This window comes from Cyprinus carpio, chromosome A7 (genome assembly GCF_018340385.1).
Source record: "Cyprinus carpio isolate SPL01 chromosome A7, ASM1834038v1, whole genome shotgun sequence".
Lineage (NCBI taxonomy): Eukaryota > Metazoa > Chordata > Actinopteri > Cypriniformes > Cyprinidae > Cyprinus > Cyprinus carpio.
Genome location: NC_056578.1, coordinates 46,523,529 through 46,544,296, shown reverse-complemented (window position 1 = coordinate 46,544,296; position 20,768 = coordinate 46,523,529). Strand labels below are relative to the sequence as shown.

At 38.1% G+C, this 20,768-nt stretch overlaps 2 protein-coding genes across 5 annotated transcripts; both read right to left on the bottom strand.

Moving 5' to 3' along the window:
• Positions 1-6,718: 6,718 nt before the first annotated feature.
• rbpms (RNA binding protein, mRNA processing factor) lies at positions 6,719-11,443 on the bottom strand. Of its 4 annotated transcripts, XM_042761312.1 has the most exons (6): positions 10,797-11,443; positions 10,646-10,656; positions 10,427-10,530; positions 10,255-10,293; positions 8,185-8,247; positions 6,719-6,775 (listed from the first exon to the last, which is right to left on the bottom strand). In XM_042761312.1, the coding sequence occupies exons 1-6, from the start codon at positions 10,820-10,822 to the stop codon at positions 6,728-6,730; spliced, it is 291 nt and encodes a 96-aa protein (XP_042617246.1). In that variant the 5' UTR covers positions 10,823-11,443; the 3' UTR covers positions 6,719-6,727. The 4 variants fall into 4 exon arrangements, with proteins under 4 accessions (XP_042617246.1, XP_042617245.1, XP_018940275.2 ...); XM_042761311.1 differs by lacking the exon at positions 6,719-6,775 and having other exon boundaries at positions 7,716-8,247; XM_019084730.2 differs by lacking the exon at positions 6,719-6,775 and having other exon boundaries at positions 7,716-8,247; positions 10,427-10,491; positions 10,797-11,442.
• Positions 11,444-11,962: 519 nt separating this feature from the next.
• On the bottom strand, positions 11,963-15,911 carry dctn6 (dynactin subunit 6). Its single transcript, XM_019084920.2, has 6 exons — positions 15,776-15,911; positions 15,405-15,541; positions 12,605-12,693; positions 12,481-12,528; positions 12,260-12,402; positions 11,963-12,190 (listed from the first exon to the last, which is right to left on the bottom strand). The coding sequence occupies exons 3-6, from the start codon at positions 12,642-12,644 to the stop codon at positions 12,092-12,094; spliced, it is 330 nt and encodes a 109-aa protein (XP_018940465.2). The 5' UTR covers positions 12,645-12,693; positions 15,405-15,541; positions 15,776-15,911; the 3' UTR covers positions 11,963-12,091.
• Between the last annotated feature and the right edge of the window lie 4,857 nt (positions 15,912-20,768).

Genomic DNA, 20,768 nt, shown 5'->3' with positions numbered 1-20,768 from the left:
GTTATTAAATTTAAAGTTGCTGGACATTAAACTGTACTATGCTCTATTTTTTTTAAATACAGTTTTATTTTTATGGTTAACTGCCTAAAAAAAAAACGGGTTGCAAACCTGTCTACATATGGTCAAGACAATAAGTATTGTTCAAAATAATATCAGTAAAATATCACTAACCATAATAACTGGTATGTGTGTATTTTGTAGTTTTTTTCTATTTATTCAAGTAAGCTCCAAGCCAGTACCTGCATTTAAAGTTGTAATCCGACAAAGGACACAGCAAACCAGTGTAATTTACCTGGCCTCTGTCTTGGCTAAGCCTGAGGTACATCACTGTCTCCTCTATTATGAGTAAATCATAAAAACAAAACCGAGCAGTTCTGGCTCCACTTATCCTGGCAGGACTGTTCTCTCGTCAGCGCTCTTCTCGCACCATTGCTATGCACACTCAACTTTGGGACACAGCTACTGTGATGTGTGTCCCAGCAGCATGAGACTCAGTCCAGCTGCTCTGCTCGTGCACATCCCATCATCGGTTCTCTTTTAGCAGTTCAGTCAATGTACTGTTAGGAGTAACTGAATAACTCGGGATATTGGTTTATTTCGCGTCAGAGGGCGTGAAAGGCATGTTTATAAACCGGATAAGTTATTTGTGGATTAATGAATACTGGAGACGTGAACCGTTTCAAATGATTCAGATAGATTTGGTGAACTGGTTTGACTGGTTAAATAGAAAGATTCGCCCACGATCCGGACATCACTAGACGAGACAAGACAAATAAAACCTATTACAAACAAGGACATAATTACTGATTATAATGAATTATACTGTCTTTTTACGCGTTGCGTATCGCGTTGTGTAAAAATAAAACCATGTCTGCATTTGTGATCGGAGAAACAACAAACAACAAGCCTAACATTACTCTACTGCTCAAAACTCGCGTTTGCATCATCATTGAGAAATTATTTAAATATAAAAAACATACTTACAGGCTGTGAGTCAGAAGCGCCAGACTGTTCTTGCAAAGTTTGAACTGCCCAACTTTATAGAAACAGCCATTGTGCTACAGATGCATTTCAGGCTACTGGTTCAGGAAACATTCCTCATCCTCCATAAAATGCGCAGCACACATCTGAATATTTGGGTTGAACTGTTCTAGAACAGTGTTGAAATACAACTTAACCACTGATTTCTAGTCATGTCCTCTTTTGGAAGACCAAACAAAGTTTCACTTCAACGAAACACACAGCGACTCGACAACATGGCTGCTGCGGCAACAGAGAGAATAACGTTACGCCTTCTTTCTTTGCCTGAACATTTGGGTGGCATTATGCAAATCTTCCCACATAGTGACGTAGACATGTGGCGGCATGTTAGAACGAGCCGTTTTAGTGTGGTTGACCCTTAACTTTTATAAAGAATATCCCTTTGAATTTGAGACTTTAGTCTTTGTAACTTAACAGATCTTCTTTATGCACCAAGAGCTTGTAGCACACCAAAGAGAAAGGAAAAATTTAAATCGCATCATATGACCCCATCAGTGTCCACAGCTGTTAGTTCACCAGAGAAATAAAGTCTAGAGAGGAATATATAATGAGTATGTGGTGTAATATTTTGCGAAATATTACACCACATACTCATTATATTTTACTAAACCTGTAAGTCTTAATTATTTAATGTACAGTATGTATAAATTAATCTGTTATGAAACATGCTATGACAGCCATTGTGTAATTGAATATATTTTAACAAATAGCTTAGAAATTTCAATATTTATAAGTTAATTTAAAAACTTCATTTTGTGCAATTTACATGTTTGCATACAATTTATTTATTTATGTAAAGTTGAGTGTTGATCATCTATTTAAAAAGAAATAGTAATTAAATTTAAGTTTGGGTTAAGTTGTTAGGTCTAATTGTAACTTATAATGTAAAAGGGCTCCCTATAGTTTTAAGCATAAGCTGAGGTAGATTTTTATCACTAAGAAAATTTAAACTATAACTGAATGTATTTAAAGAAAGATCAACTTGTTCAGTAAACCATTAAAAAAAAAAAAAAAAGTTTTTCCCCCTGTTGTACCAAAATCATACCAAAGTGTGACGTTAAAAAACCGTGTTACATACCGAACAGTCATATTTGTGTACTGTTACACCCCTAATATATATGATAATATTTTGCAATATTATTGACTTAAATGAACAGATAGTATTGGATGAGAATTGAAGTGAGCTGTTTTCTCTAAAGCTGCTTTATAGATTAATTAAATTAATTCCATAATTTATGGACTTTACACACATCTTTTTAGAGCTGCTTTACAGCAGAATGGAATTTTCTTTGCATGTCTATAAAGCTGGTTTGAAACCATCTGTATTCTACAAAGCGCTATAGAAATAAAGGTGACTTGACTTTTTGAGTGAACTAACTAGTACATTTGGCTTCAGTCACTGTGCAATTGAGTGGATGATAGCTCACAATTTATTCTGTTTTATTTATATATATATATATATATATATATATACACATACTGTACATACATACATATATACATATATACAGTACTGTGCAAAAGTCTTACTCACATTAGTATCACCCCAAAAAAGGGTTTTAAACCAGTTATTTACATCTTTTGCTGTAGTGTGTCAATAGAAAATATCAGTTTACATTTCCAAACATGCATTTTGCCATTAATTTTAATAAAAATCTAGTGAGATTTTTGAATACACAAGCAACAACAGCCGGTCCGCCACATGCAGATCTGATCTAACCATCAACAAATCTGTCTGTGACTACATGAAGAAACAGATGAAACTGAGACTAGTAAGATTATAAACTAAAACAAACTGATATGCACACTGCTGAGTGGTTTGTGATTGTAGCTCTGATATCATCTATCAAACTAATTTGTCGTCATTCGCTTTACTGCTAGCACAGCGTGTTAGCATACCATTAGCCTGTTAGCACTCGTGCCTACCGTTTTTCATCAAACAACTGTGGTAAAAGTCGGAATCATTCAACAATGACTAGAAATATAGACTAGAATAACTATTTTGCTCTTTAAAACTGTAAAGCTGCTTTGACACAATCGTTATTGTTTCAAATAAAGGCTACATAAATATAGGTGACTTGACTTGACTTGAAATAGTGTCATATGCTATTTATACAAATACTATTTGCACCTCAGTGTATTGTAGTACATTGTGAACAGTATGCAATGACAACATATGCTGCTTCATACCCTAATCAAATTTATTTCATAATTGCCAAATTTTGCAGGTTGTTGACAGTTATTGAACTGAACTGACTGCAGCTGAATAATGACTATTGTCTTTTTAGAGATGTTTTATAGCCGAATTTGGATTTGTCTCATTTGAGGTTTGCATTATTGATTCTGTTATTTCCTTGTTTATTACCCTGCTGTATGAAACAATCCGAACTGAATAGAGGCTACATAAATAAAGGTGACTTGACTTGACATAAGAGTGGGGTTCATAGGGTTGCAATGGAAATCTGTTAGTCTCATTTAAACCAGAAAACAACCATTTAGGACTTAAAATACATTTAATGAAAGTACGTGGATAAGAGGGTGTTACGAGTATGTTACGCTTTTCTTTCTTTTTTCTTTTACATTCTGTTACCTGTCTTGCCTTGACTGAGTTCATTGTGTTCATTTCCATAGTTTCTGATCACTCCCTCATTTGTTTCCATAGTTACCCATTAGTTGCTCATGTGTTCCCAGTTCTACTTATTATCTCTGCTGCTATTTTCAAACTCTGAGTTTGTCGGTTTCTTTGTCCAGTAGTTTATGTTGGCGTGTTACTAAGATTTCTATCTCCTAGTTCTCACTCTCTGTTTAATAAAAGTATAGTAGTTTTGATATCTCTGAGTCATTCCTAAGCTGTATGGTACAAAGGGTGGATAAACACTGATTACTGTTAGCCTGTGCCTTTGTTGTGGAGCAACTTGTCTCTTTTTGAAGAATCATTCAAAATGCAGAGTTCCAGATGCCAAAATTAGACTTTGTTGGTGGAAACAACAAAACAAGAGATGCCTGCGGAAGATCTGAATCGTCTCTGTCCAGACTACCATCTTTATCAGTCACTGTCCAATGAGAGTATAGACCATTCTCTGATATGTCATTCCCGGTACTTTACACAATTGTTTATTAGTTTTCATAGCACTATTTTTATTTTTATTTTTTTGATTGTAGAAAACCAACTGCTAGTGACAGCTGCATCTGAAACCACATATTTAACTACTATATAGTAGGCAAAAAGCAGCAGGCGAAGAAATAACTATGTCTGAATGCTCCGTATTCATAAAAGAGTAGGTGAGAATTACATGGGTGGTGCACTAATTCTCGTGAGAGTTGGACGTGCGTATACTAAAGCTGAATATGCTTCCTTACAGGAAGAAAACAAGATGTGACGAAAGTACTACGTCTGACACCCTCAGTATTCATAAAAGAGTAGGCGAGGAATCCCCGGATGTCCTGCTGCTTCAGCCCAGATTCTGAGGTGCTTATCGATGGACACTTTTCTATCCCAGAAGCCCACGGGACAGCATAAGTCGTCATCAAACAGCGTTTTCAAATGTGAGTATTAGAAACCACAAATTTTCATTACAAGTTTCATCAACATCAAGATATTTACAGATAGATGAATTAAACCTGTCGCTCATATAATTTAAATCACTTCACATAATAGTAATAACTCAAATCACAACTTCACATGATAACGTCAACATGGTAAATGATGTCCGGATCGCATTCATACTTAACACATTCAGGCTATACAGTGTGTACTCTTTTAGCACTCGTTAAATATGTACTGACTACTCAGAGAGTATGCAATTTCAGACGCAGCCAACTTCTCTTATCTACCCCATCTCCGGGTGCCAAGGTTCCAGACCTATATACATTTTAGGATTTAATTTTTTTTTTGAGTTTGGGCCTCATTCATGAAACTTGCGTAAATATATGTGTAAATTCTGAGTAATTTGCACGTAAAACAGACTTTACTGAAAACTCTCCTCCTGATTCACATACTCTTCGTAAACATCCAATTTGATAGTTAAACCTGTGTATGTTAATGAATTTCAAATTATTGGTAAATAGGGCGCTCGTGGACGCTCTTTCACAACTAGCCTAATCCCTGCCTATGAATTACAACTACACAAATTCCATTTCCAAGAACTCAGTGGAATATTCTGGTCTGCTTTCTCAAGTTTGGCTCCAGTATATTGCATAAATGCAAAAATGCCTATCAATAAATATTCAATAATGTGTGACCACTAAAGTGTTTTTAGCCAGCTGAAAAAATATCAGGCGCTCTTCTTAAAATGACCGGCTGGTGGCACTGGAGAACGCTTTGGTGGCACAGCGTTTTTCACAGCTTTAGTTGCTATGGTATGGAATATTAATGGCGGCAAGGTATAAACCTAAAAAAAAATATATAATAAAAAAAATAATAAAAATATAATAAAGCAGTAACCAGTAATATTGCAAAAAAAATATATAATAATAATAATAATAATAATAAAAAATTAAAAAAGAGGACAAGGGCAAACGAACTTGTAACAATTATGGAAGTGCATAATTCAGTGTCATCAGTTTGCCAAAAAGAACACAGAGCATTTTACATATCATTTACACATGGTAGGGGGCAGGCGTACATTTAAAATATGAAGATTTTCATGAATTCGAAAGTTTACACCAGAACGGCTTTACGAACGATTTACACAAACATTTGTTCTGCTCATGTTTCATGAATGAGGCCCAATATCTATTTCCGTATCTCATCCTATCTCCCTTCATTAATCTCTGTTCTTCAAATGTTTTATATAGGATAAATAAAATATCACATCACCTAACCATATCTGCCAATCATGATAATCGTGATGTGCTGAATCACATCTCCAGCCTGCAGAAACACTGCTTCAGAAACACTTTTGATGGTCAAATATAAAGTGTTTCTATTATTAGAACATCTGAGTGGGACAAAGTTTCTTTAACTATATTTAAACATTAAACGAGTCTCTCAGCCTGTTTTCAAACACCTCTCACAAGTGTTTTTAATGATATAAGCAGGTTAATGAAAGCTCAATAAAACATTCATAGCCATCAAAAACATTATTGTACATATAATAAAAACATATAGAAAGTACACTAAAATGGCACTGAAAACATTTCATTTCATTCATTATAAAAATACTTATTTTGCTCCTTAAGAATAATAATTATGATTTAAAAAAGAGAATATGCAATATGATATCTAAAAATGTGTAAATATTGAAATCTTTTTTGCAAGGCATAATGCATCAACCCCATCAGAACTTACAGTAATTATTGATTGAACCAATAAGAATAACATTATAAATAATCATAATTCATGCATAATATATTAACTATAATAAACTTGACAAACAATGTAAGAAGGGAAGGAACAGGGAGCGAGGAGGTCTGCTCATGTGGAGGTTCGGATTGTCCTGTGGTTCACAGCAGCCTGAGATCACATCAACAGAGTAAAGAAGAGTAAAAACCACAGTAACAGACTACAGGTCATCTAAATTCATGGACTATAAAATAAAATATTTGTGATATTATCATTAGTACAGATGCAGAAACACTTTTTATTAAAGGGATACTCCACCCCAAAATGAAAATGTTGTCATTAATCACTTACCCTCATGTCGTTCCAAACCCGTAAAAGCTTTGTTCGTCTTCTGAACACAATTTAAGATGTTCTGGATGAAGACAGGGAGGCTTGAGACTGTCCCATAGACTGCCAAATAAATAACAGTGTCAAGCTCCAGGAAAGAGTGAAAAGCATTATCAGAATACTCCATCTGTCATCCGTGATTCAACCGTAACGTTATGAAGCGACAAGAATTCAAAATTCATAACACATTCATAATTACTATATTTGCCGGTTCGCTGTGGGAAGCCTTTTTTGCGTGCGCTTGAGCGCTTATTAGCCTATGTAGGCAATTAAAATCTCATTATTTTGATTTATTAATAAAAGTGCGACTAATAGTCGACTTCTGCTTAAAATCTTTAGTCGAGGGCAGTCTTAATTTATACTGACTAATTGTTTACGAGAAGCATAAGAGGCTGACAATTAGCTGAATATATAACCTACTTGTTTAATTATTGACACTTATCCTGCATTTAAAAAAAAAAAAAAAAACTTTATTTGAATGTGCCAATTAACATTTTTATTTTAAAACCTTTATTTGAATATGGCAACATAATATTGCACTTTACAATATTTCTATGAATAAATCAGCCAGTCACTGTGTTTGATGACACCTGATGATATCTCCCAAGGGTAACATGCAAAGCGTGAAGAGTAACGGCCCTAGTATCCAGAATGCAGCAGCGAGGGTTGTCTTCAATGAGCCAAAAACAGCCCATGTTACTCCTCTCCTCATCAGGTTACACTGGCTACCAGTAGCCGCTCGCATTAAATTCAAGGTATTGATGCTTGCCTACAAGACGACCACTGGCACGGCGCCAACTTACCTAAACGTATGTGCCCTGTCTTATGCGCCCTCCAGAAGTTTGCGCTCTGCAAGTGAACGACGTCTTGTGGCTCCATCCCAAAGAGGTTCAAAATCACTCTCACGGACTTTTTCCTGGACTGCTCCCAGCTGGTGGAATGACTTCCCGATCTCAATTCGAACAGCTCTTTGAGTCTTTACTCATTTTCAAAAAACATCTAAAGACTCATCTTTTTCGCCTGCACTTAACCAACTAATACTAGTACTTACCTTTTTCTTTTTCTTGTCTATCATATTCAAAAAAAAAAAAAAAAACCCTAATGTAATTTTAAGATTTATTAACTGCAGAGCTCAAATCCTCTCAAGATCAATCTCTCCTGTTCACACTGAGATTACAACCACATCCTGATCAATGAAGACCAGAGAGAGAGAGAGAGAGGCAGGTGAAGCTCTTTAATCTATGGATTGTCTCGATTTCAGGGCAAAAGCGCTTCTGGATAGATTCACACTTGAGTTCCCACAACTGCTCAAATCTGCACTGTTCTACTATTTCATACAGAAATGTGACTCTGTGTGTGTGAAGACTGCAGCGCTTATGTGTGTGTAAAAGTGTCTTCTGTCAAAATCACCACACAAGGAGCCTTTGGTCTTTTTTTAGCAATGTTACGTTGAGATGAAGCGTTAAACTTACGTTCAGGGCATTCTTAGCTGCCTCCGCTTCTGAGCGACTGTCAAAACTCACAAACCCCACCGGCTGCAGAAACACAAAGAAATCAATGTAAAGAGAAGAAAAAGCTCTTCAAACTGCTCAGAACAGCAGATTCATGACATGCCTAACTATTGTGAAACAGAGACGACTGAAATGACATTCAAAGCGCATTGTACTTACTGTAATGTGAAACAGGACGTTCAAGACAATAATGGCAGTCAGGACTTGATTCTTTCATGGAGAAATGATGTGACGCTGTTTCTTATATATATATATATATACGCGGGGTGTGACGAGACACTTACCCCACGAGACGAGACACGAGACTGGATTCACGAGAATGAGACGAGACAAGAATTTTAGACTTTTTAAAAGAAATCCTCAATGATTAAATATGTTTTCAATATCAATTCATAAAGCCATGTTTCACAGTTGGAGTCTCCTGAATGAATACATACAATACAAGAGTCAATATACTTTCATTTTGATTGCTATTGTAGAGAAGAAGGGTTTATACCCAAACTATAAACATTTACTAGTGCACATTAGCAACCACATAGCAACAACCTAGCAACCACTTAGAACACACTAGTAACATCCTGTCAAACTCTTAGCAACCATGCAGAACAACCTAGCAACCACCTAGTGCACATTAGCAACCACATAGCAACAACCTAGCAACCACTCAGAACACACTAGTAACATCCTGTCAAACTCTTAGCAACCATGCAGAACAACCTAGCAACCACCTAGTGCACATTAGCAACCACATAGCAACAACCTAGCAACCATGCAGAACACCTGACAGGCTGCACGACTTCTTCAAAAAGCTTTCTCAAACCAACATGAAAGTTAGTCTGGACAACATCGGGTTAACATCGCTGAGATTGTGCTTCTAATAAAACGTCTGAGACCGCAGTAAAGATAGTTTGTGGTTTGATATTCAGATTTCTTTTGGCTATAAATACGCAGTGCGCTGTCATAGACATGCAAATAATACCGAATCTCATTCTCTATGATCTGTGAATTCAGGTGACGCTGTTCTTCGGGTAGAAATCAGGGTTTTTTTCGTAGTGACTCTTAATTGTATAATGCCTAAGTTGGACACTTAGAGGAATGATTTGCCAAAGTTTCACAGTTTAGCTTTTGTCAGTTAACCCTTTCTTGATCTCTTAACTATTCTGATCTTAAATATTTGGTCAGTTAACTATTCCCTGATTCATTTACATCACTGTTTCGATTCGTGAAAACGTTCACAGTGCAGTTATGGTCAGATAACGGCTTCCCCGAGTCATGGACAGCACTATTCTGATCTCTGAAACCTTACACGGATCAGAATAGTAATGTTAGTGTGAAAACTTTGAAACTTTGGCAAATCAGAATATTGAACCCAAGTACTCAAGCAACTGGAACAGCAACCATATGAAAATATTACACAAAAACAGAGCAAAGAGAAACACTGCCACGCGATAAAATGCTATTGTGAAAGTTTTCACAAATCGAGCTCATCCTAAAACAATGTTCTTGTATTCCAGCAGTCTGCGTGTTTATTGGTAATAGACGTTTAACATGAAGAACGCCTTTCTTTCTCATTTCTTACTGATGGACTTACCAAGGGGTTCACAGACAAGAGCTTTGCTGTGAAAACATTCCCAGATCAAGCTGCTGAAGATGACACCGGTTTCATTCCTCTAAGTGTCCCACTTTTGGAGCTATAGGCATTATACAATTAAGAGTCACTACGAAAAAAACCCTGATTTCTACCCGAAGAACAGCGTCACCTGAATTCACAAATCATAGAGAATGAGATTCGGTATTATTTGCATGTCTATGACAGCGCACTGCGTATTTATAGCCAAAAGAAATCTGAATATCAAACCACAAACTATCTTTACTGCGGTCTCAGACCGAGTTTAGGATGATTTTATGAGACTTTAGACATCCCTGGAACAGTAAAAAGGGTCCATTGAGAATATGAATGTGTCACATAGGTATAATATTCATTAAATCCTTGTGATTCATATACTTGGAGGAATCATTCATATTTCTCACCTGCTTAGAGGTAAATTTGATTAAGGATCCTTTGTAACCCTAATGAAGAGAATCAGAAATGAAACACAGTTCATGTTGACAGTAATTTCATTTCATTAATTTAAGGAAAACACATTTAAATGTTTGTCTCTTATGGATTCAGATCAAACGCACAATGGATTTCTCCACGCACCTGAAAAGGCCTGAATAACAGGTAAAGCTCTCCAGCGGCAAACCACTGACAAACAGAGTCCTGACCTGCAGAAAAACAAGAAACACGTGCAGCTGATGCTGAAACTGCACCAGGACACACATCTCTGCATGAGTTTATGATGATGATCAGCACTGATTCAGGAAAATCACACTACACTTCCGAGAGTTGTGTTCCTCATGTCAGAATACAGAAACTCACATGAGAAATGACTGAGGAGAAAAGAACAAGAGATCCATCAGAGATCTGATCACACGAGTACTGATTAAAATTAACATCCATTAATTACCATTTTGAGTTGGTTAGAAATAAAGCTCGTGATTTCATTGTTCTTAAGTAAATAGTAACTCACCTCTTCTTCCGGGCTGTTGGGCTCATTCTCGCTGGTATTGTTCATTCTGGGGCAAAAATATAAGATTAAACTCATGAGCTCGCGCACGTCTGTCTTCTGGCGCGCTCCCGCGGTGAGATCACGCGCGCGCACACTGGGCGCGTCATAGAGGCGTCGAGCGCGAGGTCCATTTACAGGAAAACTCGTTTTTGTTTTCATTGAAACATTAAACATTAAAACTAAAATTTTAATTTGATGGTCAGTCAACAGATGATCTACTGACTGTAATTTACTGTGTAACCTGACAGTCTGCAAACGCTCTGATGACAGTTAGTTAGCATGTCGTTAATTACAGTTAGTAGAAGTGGACAATCGAAATAAAGTGTAACCCATTTAAATGTTAAACTCCTTTGTTCTCTTGCCTAATAAATGGTAACAAATTCATAAAATGATGCTTGTGATATGAATTAGAAGTTTGCCATGAACATTAAAATATTACTCTAACAGAAAAACAAAAACCAAAAAACAATGTTTAGTGTACATATATAATGCAGAATAAGTGTCAGTTCACATCAGAAGCTTGATCAAAGGTCATCTGTCCGGCAGTGAACCGCTGTTTGCTATTTATACACACTGTTAGGGCTGGACAATATATCGACCGATATGATCATGCGCATCTCGTCAGTAAAGCCGGTTCCATGATTAGCGGTAAATACACATAACCCACTATCAAATGCGATTCATCTTAATACACAGAGCCGTAGTTCACTGACAAGCAACGCTATATCGAGTTCATTATCAAAGGCGATTCATCTTCAATAATGAACTCGATATAGCGTAGCTTGTCAGTAAACTACGGCTCTGTGTATTAACTGCAGCTCCATATGAAAGCAGGTGATGGGGATTTACCGCTAATCATGGAACCGGCTTGCGCATGATCATATCGTTCGATATATTGTCCAGCCCTACACACTGTCATATTCAATAAAATGAGAACTTATGTTTTCTATATTATCAGCGATCATCAGAACTATAATGTCCTAAACAACCTTTAAACTGCTGATTAAATATGCATGTGCCACAATAACAAGAACACATTTCATTAACTCGCTAATTCTGTCATTGTGTCTATTTGGAGCCACCGTGTGAAGAAAATATGAAAGAAAGAACCCCAGAAACAGAGACAGTTAGACACCAGCTACATGAGGATTTAATGTGCCATCAATAACTTACAACACAACCTACAACACTATAATACAGAAACATCACTGTAAGCGAGCCAGATCTGTGTTCACGACCTCGTTATATTTGATATATTAGCTTCTCGCCGGAGTGGAATTTCCTTTCACTGTTTTCTTCAGATGATGGTAATTGGGCAAAATCTTCATCAGGAAGTCCAGCTGCAGCGTTTGAGGTGTATGGAGAGAGGAAGAGTCAGAATAACATTGTTTATCTTCAGCAGAAACACATGGTGTGTGTGTTACCTGCGGTCTTTCAGTCTGCACGCGTCTCAAACACTCAGAGCCGTAGATAACCGTGTTTTCTTGAATCACTTCACACGTGTTCACCTGACAACACGCGCCAACGATGCATCCGCTGCTCAGGATCACGTTCCTCCCGACCTCAGCTGAACACAAACACATCACACACATCAGCTTTACCTGCATTACTCCATCGACACGCCTCTCAGACGCCGCCACCTCACCTTTGGATTCAATGACGTTGTTGTCCCCAATTTTCAAGGCCTGAGACACTGAAAACAAATTCAAGTTGCATTAATTGACAGAAGCTTCATGTTGAGCCGACGGTCTGCTGAGATGAAGACGTACCGCAGCCGACTTCAAACACGTTATTGATCCCAATGCTCATGGTTTTGGGTTCGACGTCCTCTGCGTCTGGAAGGATGTTTTCAGGATAGCTGCACACAAATACACATGCAGACACAAACTCATCATTTATATGAGAATAAAATATTATGCTCATTATAATAAATTAAAGGGGTCATGAACCAAGAAATCAAATTTACCTTGATCTTTTGACATGTCAAGGCATTATAAAAACTGTAAGTTTCAAAACTCAAAACTTTTTCGTTTGTCTAAAAACAGCTTTTATCGAAACCAAGCTCAGAAAACGGCTTGTTTTGGAATGTGCCACTTTTTTGACGTAAAAGTGTGTCTAAACGCCGCCTCCGCAGAAGATGATCAACGCCTGATTCTACAGCGCTGCTTCTTTAGCCCCGCCCACTGATTCTACAGCACTGCCACTTTAGCCCCGCCCACTGATTCTACAGCGCTGCCTCTTTAGCCCCGCCCACTGATTCTACAGCGCTGCCTCTTTAGCCCCACCCACTGATTCTACAGCACTGCCTCTTTAGCCCCACCCACTGATTCTACAACACTGCCACTTTAGCCCCGCCCACTGATTCTACAGCGCTGCCTCTTTTAGCCCCGCCCACTGATTCAACAGCGCTGCCTCTTTAGCCCCGCCCACTGATTCTACAGCGCTGCCTCTTTAGCCCCGCCCACTGATTCTACAGCGCTGCCTCTTTAGCCCCGCCACTGATTCTACATCACTGCCCTTTTAGCCCCGCCCACCGATTATACAGTGCTGCCTGTTTAGCCCCGCCCACCGATTCTACATCGCTGCCTGTTTAGCCCCGCCCACTGATTCTACAGCACTGCCTCTTTAGCCCCGCCCACTGATTCTACAGCACTGCCTCTTTAGCCCCGCCTACTGATACGCACCTATAGTAGAGGATAGATGCAAACACAGGAATACTCCATCAACAGAACCATACAGATGACATCACAAGATCACAACACACTGGCTACGTTTACATGCACCCAAATAATCCGTCTGTAATCGGATTGATGGCTCAATCGGTTTAAAAAATGTTCATATAAACACCTTAATCGATCCAACTGAGCTCGATCGGATTGAAGGGGTGGTTTGTTCCTCTTCTAATACGATTGAGCGTGCATGCAAACACTCGATCAGACTGAACCACAAAACTGGAAGAACTGCGTGTGTGCAATGATGCAGAAATAATGTAATGACGTACGACGCACGGAAGAGCAGCTCTTCCTTTTGTATAAAGTGTTGTATAAATGTGTGTCCTGTTATTATAAAACTCTTCTTTCACTCGGCAACTGTGAAGTGGAGCAGGACGACCTTGTTTTGGACACTCATCCACAGGAAACCCGGTTTGGGTGCAGGGAGGGGCTTTTTTTTTCATGATAAATATGAGCAGCACAGCACAGCGGTTTATATGTATATTTATCCATAAATGGGTAAATATAAATTCTGCTGTTAAAAACAAATAAAGAAACCGTGTAGGAGAGTGGTTATTATGTGCAAACAGTGAGAAACTCGATATTATCTATATGTCACGTTCACGTTTCACTTTCACTATTTGAGCAGTGTGCGCATGTCAAAAAAATCTATTCTGATTTGAAGCTTGTGACATATAAACGCGCACATCATCCCGATCACTTTATTTAGCGTTCATGTAAGCACTACAATCAGATTCATCAATCGTAATGAATTCAGTCCGATTGAACCAAAAAGTGTGCATGTAAACGTAGCCAGTGTGAAAGCTGTAAGCTGTGAAAAATAGGGCCCTCTCACACACCCGGCGCAGTGTGGTGTTGTAAGTGTTTTTACTAGTTTCAGCCAGACGCAGTTATCATTTTTACGTCTGGCGCCACATTGTTTCAATAGCAAATTCATTTCTTCACTGACTTGTGTGCTCATGGGCGTGCTGGTCTGAAAACCAGCTGTGTTGCTATCTTGAGGCAACTGAAATAGACTGCACCTCTGACCAACTGCAGCCTGGTCTAAAGCAATGGCGGATTTTTTTTTTTTTTTTAAAGAGCACGTTAGTAATATGTGCCTACACTCTGCTTATTACACTCTGGAGAAGTGTTCATGTAAATACAACCAAGGTGCGTGATTATAATGGGATATATATCTGGTGTAAACACGGGGTAAAAGGAGCAAAGAGCTCCGGATCGCATCCCTCAAACACTGTTTGTTTGCTTCACTTCACTACGGATTCATTTTTAAAGGAGACAGTTTGATGATCTTTTCAGAGAGACTAGAGCGGATCTAATCTAACCCTGCTCTCATCACTATAGCACTGTGTGTTCCAGACCGTTTGATATAAACAGAGTACTTATATGTTTTAGACCCATGTTGTTTTCAGAGTTCGTCTCAGCAGCGTCCGTCTGTTATGTTAATAAGCGAAACTGTCAGCCAATCACAGCAGTTCACTTATACTCCGCCTATAAACACAGCATTCTGCAGAGAAGCTCAAAACAGGAGATAAAATAGCCTTTTCCTGCTAAATTATGATGTTTTGATGTAAAACCACAATGACATTATAAGTGAACCTCAGAGAACATTATTAAAAAATAAAAATAATGTAGTTCATGACCTCTTTAAATCTGCTCATTATATGAAGAGATCTCTGTTAAGAAGACTTATTAAATCACCACATTTTACTGTCATCAAGTCTTCATGAACTTATTTGAAGGAGAGAAAAGAAATCTCAGGATTCATTCCAAACATCTTGATTTGATTTTCCAAGATGAAGGAAAGTCTTACGAGTGTGTAAAGACTCTTCATTACCTGTTGATGATCAGGGCCTGCTCCTCGATCAGGTTTCCCTCTCCGATCACGATGGGTCCGGCCTCCGCGATGATCCGCGCCTTCGGGTGAACCACGGTCCTGGCTCCTGAAACCCCAACAAGAACTGTTTGGAGACGCTGTTGTTTCAGACAGCAGATCATAATTATTAGGACTGAGGAGGCGGTAAGGTAAGGGTTAAAAACACAAATGTTCATTAATTCATCGTCCTGCACTAGCAGATCCGGTGATGTCATGTCCCCGTTACTATAGCAACACTGGACCGGCCAATCAGAGGACAGGAACCAACGGTCTGCTTTCATAATTCATAATTAAAGACATGCGTTTCATCACTCTATAAACAAAAATAGCACTTTTCTCCCGGAGCGGAACCTTCCAGTGCTTTCTGAGATGAACTGAAGGGCTGTACCGATGGTCACGTCTCCTCTGATGTCACTCTCCACACACACGACGGCCCCCGCCGCGATCTTCACACTGAAACACACACAACATCAGCTTCACAGAGAACACACCTGATTCAGTCTCCTCTGAGAGTGTGTGTGATGGTCTGGACACTGTCTGAGCTGCAGTATGAGTGTGTAGTGCACTAGAACAGCTAGCGTTACACAGAACAAGCTCTTCTCTGGAGTCACTCAGAGCTGTGTTTCTCAAACTCAGGAGACTTTACTGTCACGATGATGACTACACGCTTCACCTCATCATGTGATCATCCGAGGGGCCCTCAGTAGGGAGCATCTGACTGGCGTGAAACACTTACAATCAAGAGACAAAAACAAAGAAATCTGCAAACTGTATCTTCAGATTGTCTTTCTGATACTTTTACTCTCGATCATGAATAAACATGATTTTGAGCTGTTTGGCTCCAACATCCCGATTATAAATATATAATAATGAAACTGCTGCTGGTCTTTTCCTCTTAGATTATTAATAATGCATGTTAATAGAAAGAAAGGTATCATTTATGAATATCAATTTCAATATTACGCTTGTCAGGGTGTGTCCGATTAAATATGGATTTGTTGTGATTTTTAATGACACACAGAATCTGTACCGCATGATGGTCATAGCTGCAGCTGCATTTGTCCGTTAAAAACATGACAAACTGCTGTATATAAAACATTTTTACCTTTTATGCCCACATCTCTATCTAATTGGAGTTTGTTTATATATATATATATGTGTGTGTGTGTATGTATAAATCTAACTACCTTTCTATTCTTTTTGTATTCTATCTATTTACTTTTCATATATATATATATGAAAAGAAAATAGAATACAAAAAGAATAGAAAGGTAGTTAGATTTGTTTTATTTTATTTTTTTAAGAATATAATTAGAATAGTGAGTGCTAAAGTTAGAGGGTCAAATAAAGATGGAAGAGATGTTTTTAGCCGATTCTTGAAGATACAACAGACTTTGTTCTGTATAGTTATTGTAGTTATAATTTTCTGTATAGATCATTTTATTTTTCTTTGTAAATTCTTAAAAGGACTGTTCACCCAAAAATGAAATTTGTCTTCATTTACTCACCCTCATCACTAACCCACTGCAGACAAGCTCTAGTCCATAGGAGGCACCTGCACTGCTCCACATTTCAAGTGGAAATGAATGACGCCATAAAGCAGCATAGTCACATTCAGCCCTTACTTATCTGAGGAAGTAAGAGGAGGAAATGAGAAGAGTGGTGATCTATACAATAGGTCACAGTAATAAGTATAATGAGGAAAATTATATCATTGTATTGCAAAAACACTACTTAAAATTAGTGGTTTAATGGATCAAAAAGCTCATAGTTGTGATCACATTACAGTTTTTGAGTCATAATTTTTCAGATTAGAAAAAGACGATGGAACATATGACTTTAAAAAAAAAAATCAATAAATCTGCTGAATAAATTACATATTTTAAAAAAATATTCAGTTATTGATAATGAATGCTATACTAATATAAATAATAATAATAATAATAATATTAATTTGCTAATTTACTTGTCATAACACAAAATGTACAAAATATATCATTCTCATTAATATTTCTGAATTAGTTATTATTATTTATTCATTTTGATTAATTTTTTAATAAACAATTACAAACAAAGCAGAATCTCATCAAATTATGTGTTCTACACAGTAGGCTATCGAACTGCGATTAAATTGACAGGAACTATCTTCCCTGTTTGTGGCGGTCAGTGTTCATAATGCAGCAGCCACCACAAAGTCAATGTATTGGAAACACTGTAGCTTATACATAGCTACTGGAAAAAATAAGAGACCACTTGGAAATTCTCAGTTTCTCTAAATTTACAATTTATACTGTAGTTAGTGTTTGAGTAAAACTGTAATGATCAGTCCACTGAAGGCAAGCATAGTGAGAACCCAAGTGCAGTTTATTTACAGGTGCAATCCAAAACATCCAAACCAGAAACGAAGACTTGACTTGAACAGACTTAACTTGACGAGGCATGAAACAGACTAGACTCACCGACGTCAGGTTACAACGTTAACATTAATACATGACAGCGCACAATGGCAAAAACCTGACTACTTATAACAGACAAAGATGGACACACGACATGAACAAACCAATGGGGAACAAGGCACATGACTAAGACAATAAACCAATCAGAACATGAACTAAATAAACACAGGTTTATCAGCCTTGCTAGTTGTATTTGTCTAGTCTCAAAATTAATATAAATTTGGTTTCTCTGTCAAGTCAAGTCACCTTTATTTATATAGCGCTTTAAACAAAAAAAATGGCGTCAAAGCAACTGAACAACATTAATTAGGAAAACAGTGTGTCAAAAATGCAAAATGACAGTTAAAGGCAGTTCATCATTGAATTCAGTGATGTCATCATGCAGCTAAGTTCAGTTTAAATCGTATCTGTGCAATAATTTGCAATCAAGTCAATGATATCGCTGTAAATGAAGTGTCCCCAACTAAGCAAGCCAGAGGCGACAGCGGCAAGGAACCAAAACTCCATCAATGAGAGAATGGAGAAAAAACCTTGGGAGAAACCAGACTCAGTCGGGGGGCCAGTTCTCCTCTGACCAGACGAAACCAGCAGTTCAATTCCAGGCTGCAGCAAAGTCAGATTGTGCAGAAGAATCATCTGTTTCCTGTGGTCACACTCCCCCCACCAAACCTGTCCTGTTGAAGCTACAGTCAAATGTTTTTGCACACACAGTCTGTAGGGCAAAATGCAAAGGCACTGTCAAATAATAAATACTGATCGTACAATAAATATTGCGTGATAATAATAATACCTTAGATATTATTATTAATAATAAATATTATTTCACGAGAATTAAATTCTAACTAAATTCATCCTAGTTTAACAAACTAAATGTGATTAAATATCAATTGAAATGACAATGAAAAGCAGGTTTTATGGGAAGAGCATTGCGAGATGATAAAGTTGGTGCAGTTAATAATTTCAGTGTGAAACTTGAAACCGTTGACGACCTTCTCCAGTCGGTGTTTTTGCGTCCGTTAGCTGCTTGTTAATCAAATAACGCTTCTATGTTCATTCTTGGTGCCAATTGTGGAAAAAACGATCAATAAAAGACTTATAATAAACCGCTGAAGGTTTAACTGCAAGCGCTGCGTTCAACTGTGTGACGCTCGTGCACGCGAAGGGGAGTGCGATTTGTCCGGGGAGTCAGATTTCTGTACAACACCGGTAGTGATTCGGAGATGGAAGATGAATAGTTTGGCTGGGAAGGTAGTGGTGGAAAAATGATAAAGGAAAGAGAAGAGTTGGAGTAAGACTCGGGAACTGATAGTGATAAGGAGCAGTGCAATATAAGGAAAAGGAAGGAAGAATATCAGGTAATGTTGAAGTTTGCATCTGGTGATGTTGATGTAATCAATCCATTGAAAATTACCAAAGCTATAAAGGAATCGATTGGACAGATTGAATGCGTGAAAAAATTGAGGGATGTTAAATTACTGATCGTATGTAAGGATAGTACTCAACAGAAAGCAGCACTCGGACTAAAACAGTGATTGGTCAGAAGGGTATCTGCAGTGATGGAAAGAAAGAAGCGTGTGAGAGGAGTCTGTTGATCCAAAGAGGAGTAAAAGGTGCTGTGCTGAAACAGCTTAAGTGTGTTAGGAACAAAGAAAGGGTTCACAGTCTTTCAGTTATGCTGTATTTTGAGGAAGATAAAACACCTGAAAGAGTATACACTGGTTTTCTTAGTTATGCAGTACACCATGCATCCCTCCGCCACTGAGGCGCTACAACTGATAAAAGTATGGACATGTTGTGGCTGTATGTAGAGGGAAACAAAGATGTGGAGGAAATCATGAATATGGTCAATGTGAACAAGATGTTAAGCTAAAGGCTGATTTATACTTCTGCATCGAACCTACGCCGAAGCCTGACGTGCACCTCACCAAAAATCTAACAGCAATTCTACGTGGACCGCAAGCGCTGTGATTGGTCTGCTAGAACCCCTCCCTCCGTATGTACTTGAGTTTGGTGTGCATTTATAATGTGCACTTTAATATATTTAATGTTACACCTTCTTATATAAAAAAAAACAAAGCAAAGAAAAAGTGTCTTATCATTTATTATACTGCATAGCATTATACATCAGTAGTTGTCTGCAACATACAATGTTGATCTGCTGTGGTACAAGTCCTTGTGGAGACTGAAAGAATGCCATCTCCTCCTGTTCTCTCTGCGTGTGTGAGACAAAGCTACAGCGAGTCGTGCGCCTTCACACTAGAGTTTACTGTGCGTCAAATACAGGTGCGTTGCACATCCATTCAGATGAAGTGAAAAACAGCACAGATCGCTTGATGGAAGTGAAACTCTGAAGCGCTCCGTGAAAATATATCTGTGCTAAACTTATACTCAGCCTCCGACTCACACACTGGCGAGTAAAATCTGAGAATTTATTAGCCTTTGGCTAATATTAGACATCATTTAGCCGCCCAGAGTGAACATTTAGTCGCATATGCGAGTAATTTACATATGCTACACTACTCCAGAAGACGATCATCGACACCCTCCACGAGGAGGATCAGACACAGAAGGTCACTGCTGAAAGGGTTGGCTGTTCACAGAGTGCTGTATCAAAATATATTCATAGAAAGTTGACTGGAAGGAAAAGGTGCACAAGCAACAGGGTTGACCACAGCCTTGGGAAGATTGTCAGGAAAATCTGATTCACGGACTTGGGAGAGCTTCACAAGGAGTCACATGCTCAGACGTCTTCAGGAAATGGGCTACAGCTGTCACATTCCTAGAACCAAGTCACTCCTGAACCAGAAAAAACCTCAGAAGCATCTCACCTGGGGTCAGGAGAAAAAGAACTGGGCCCGGTTCCCCCGAT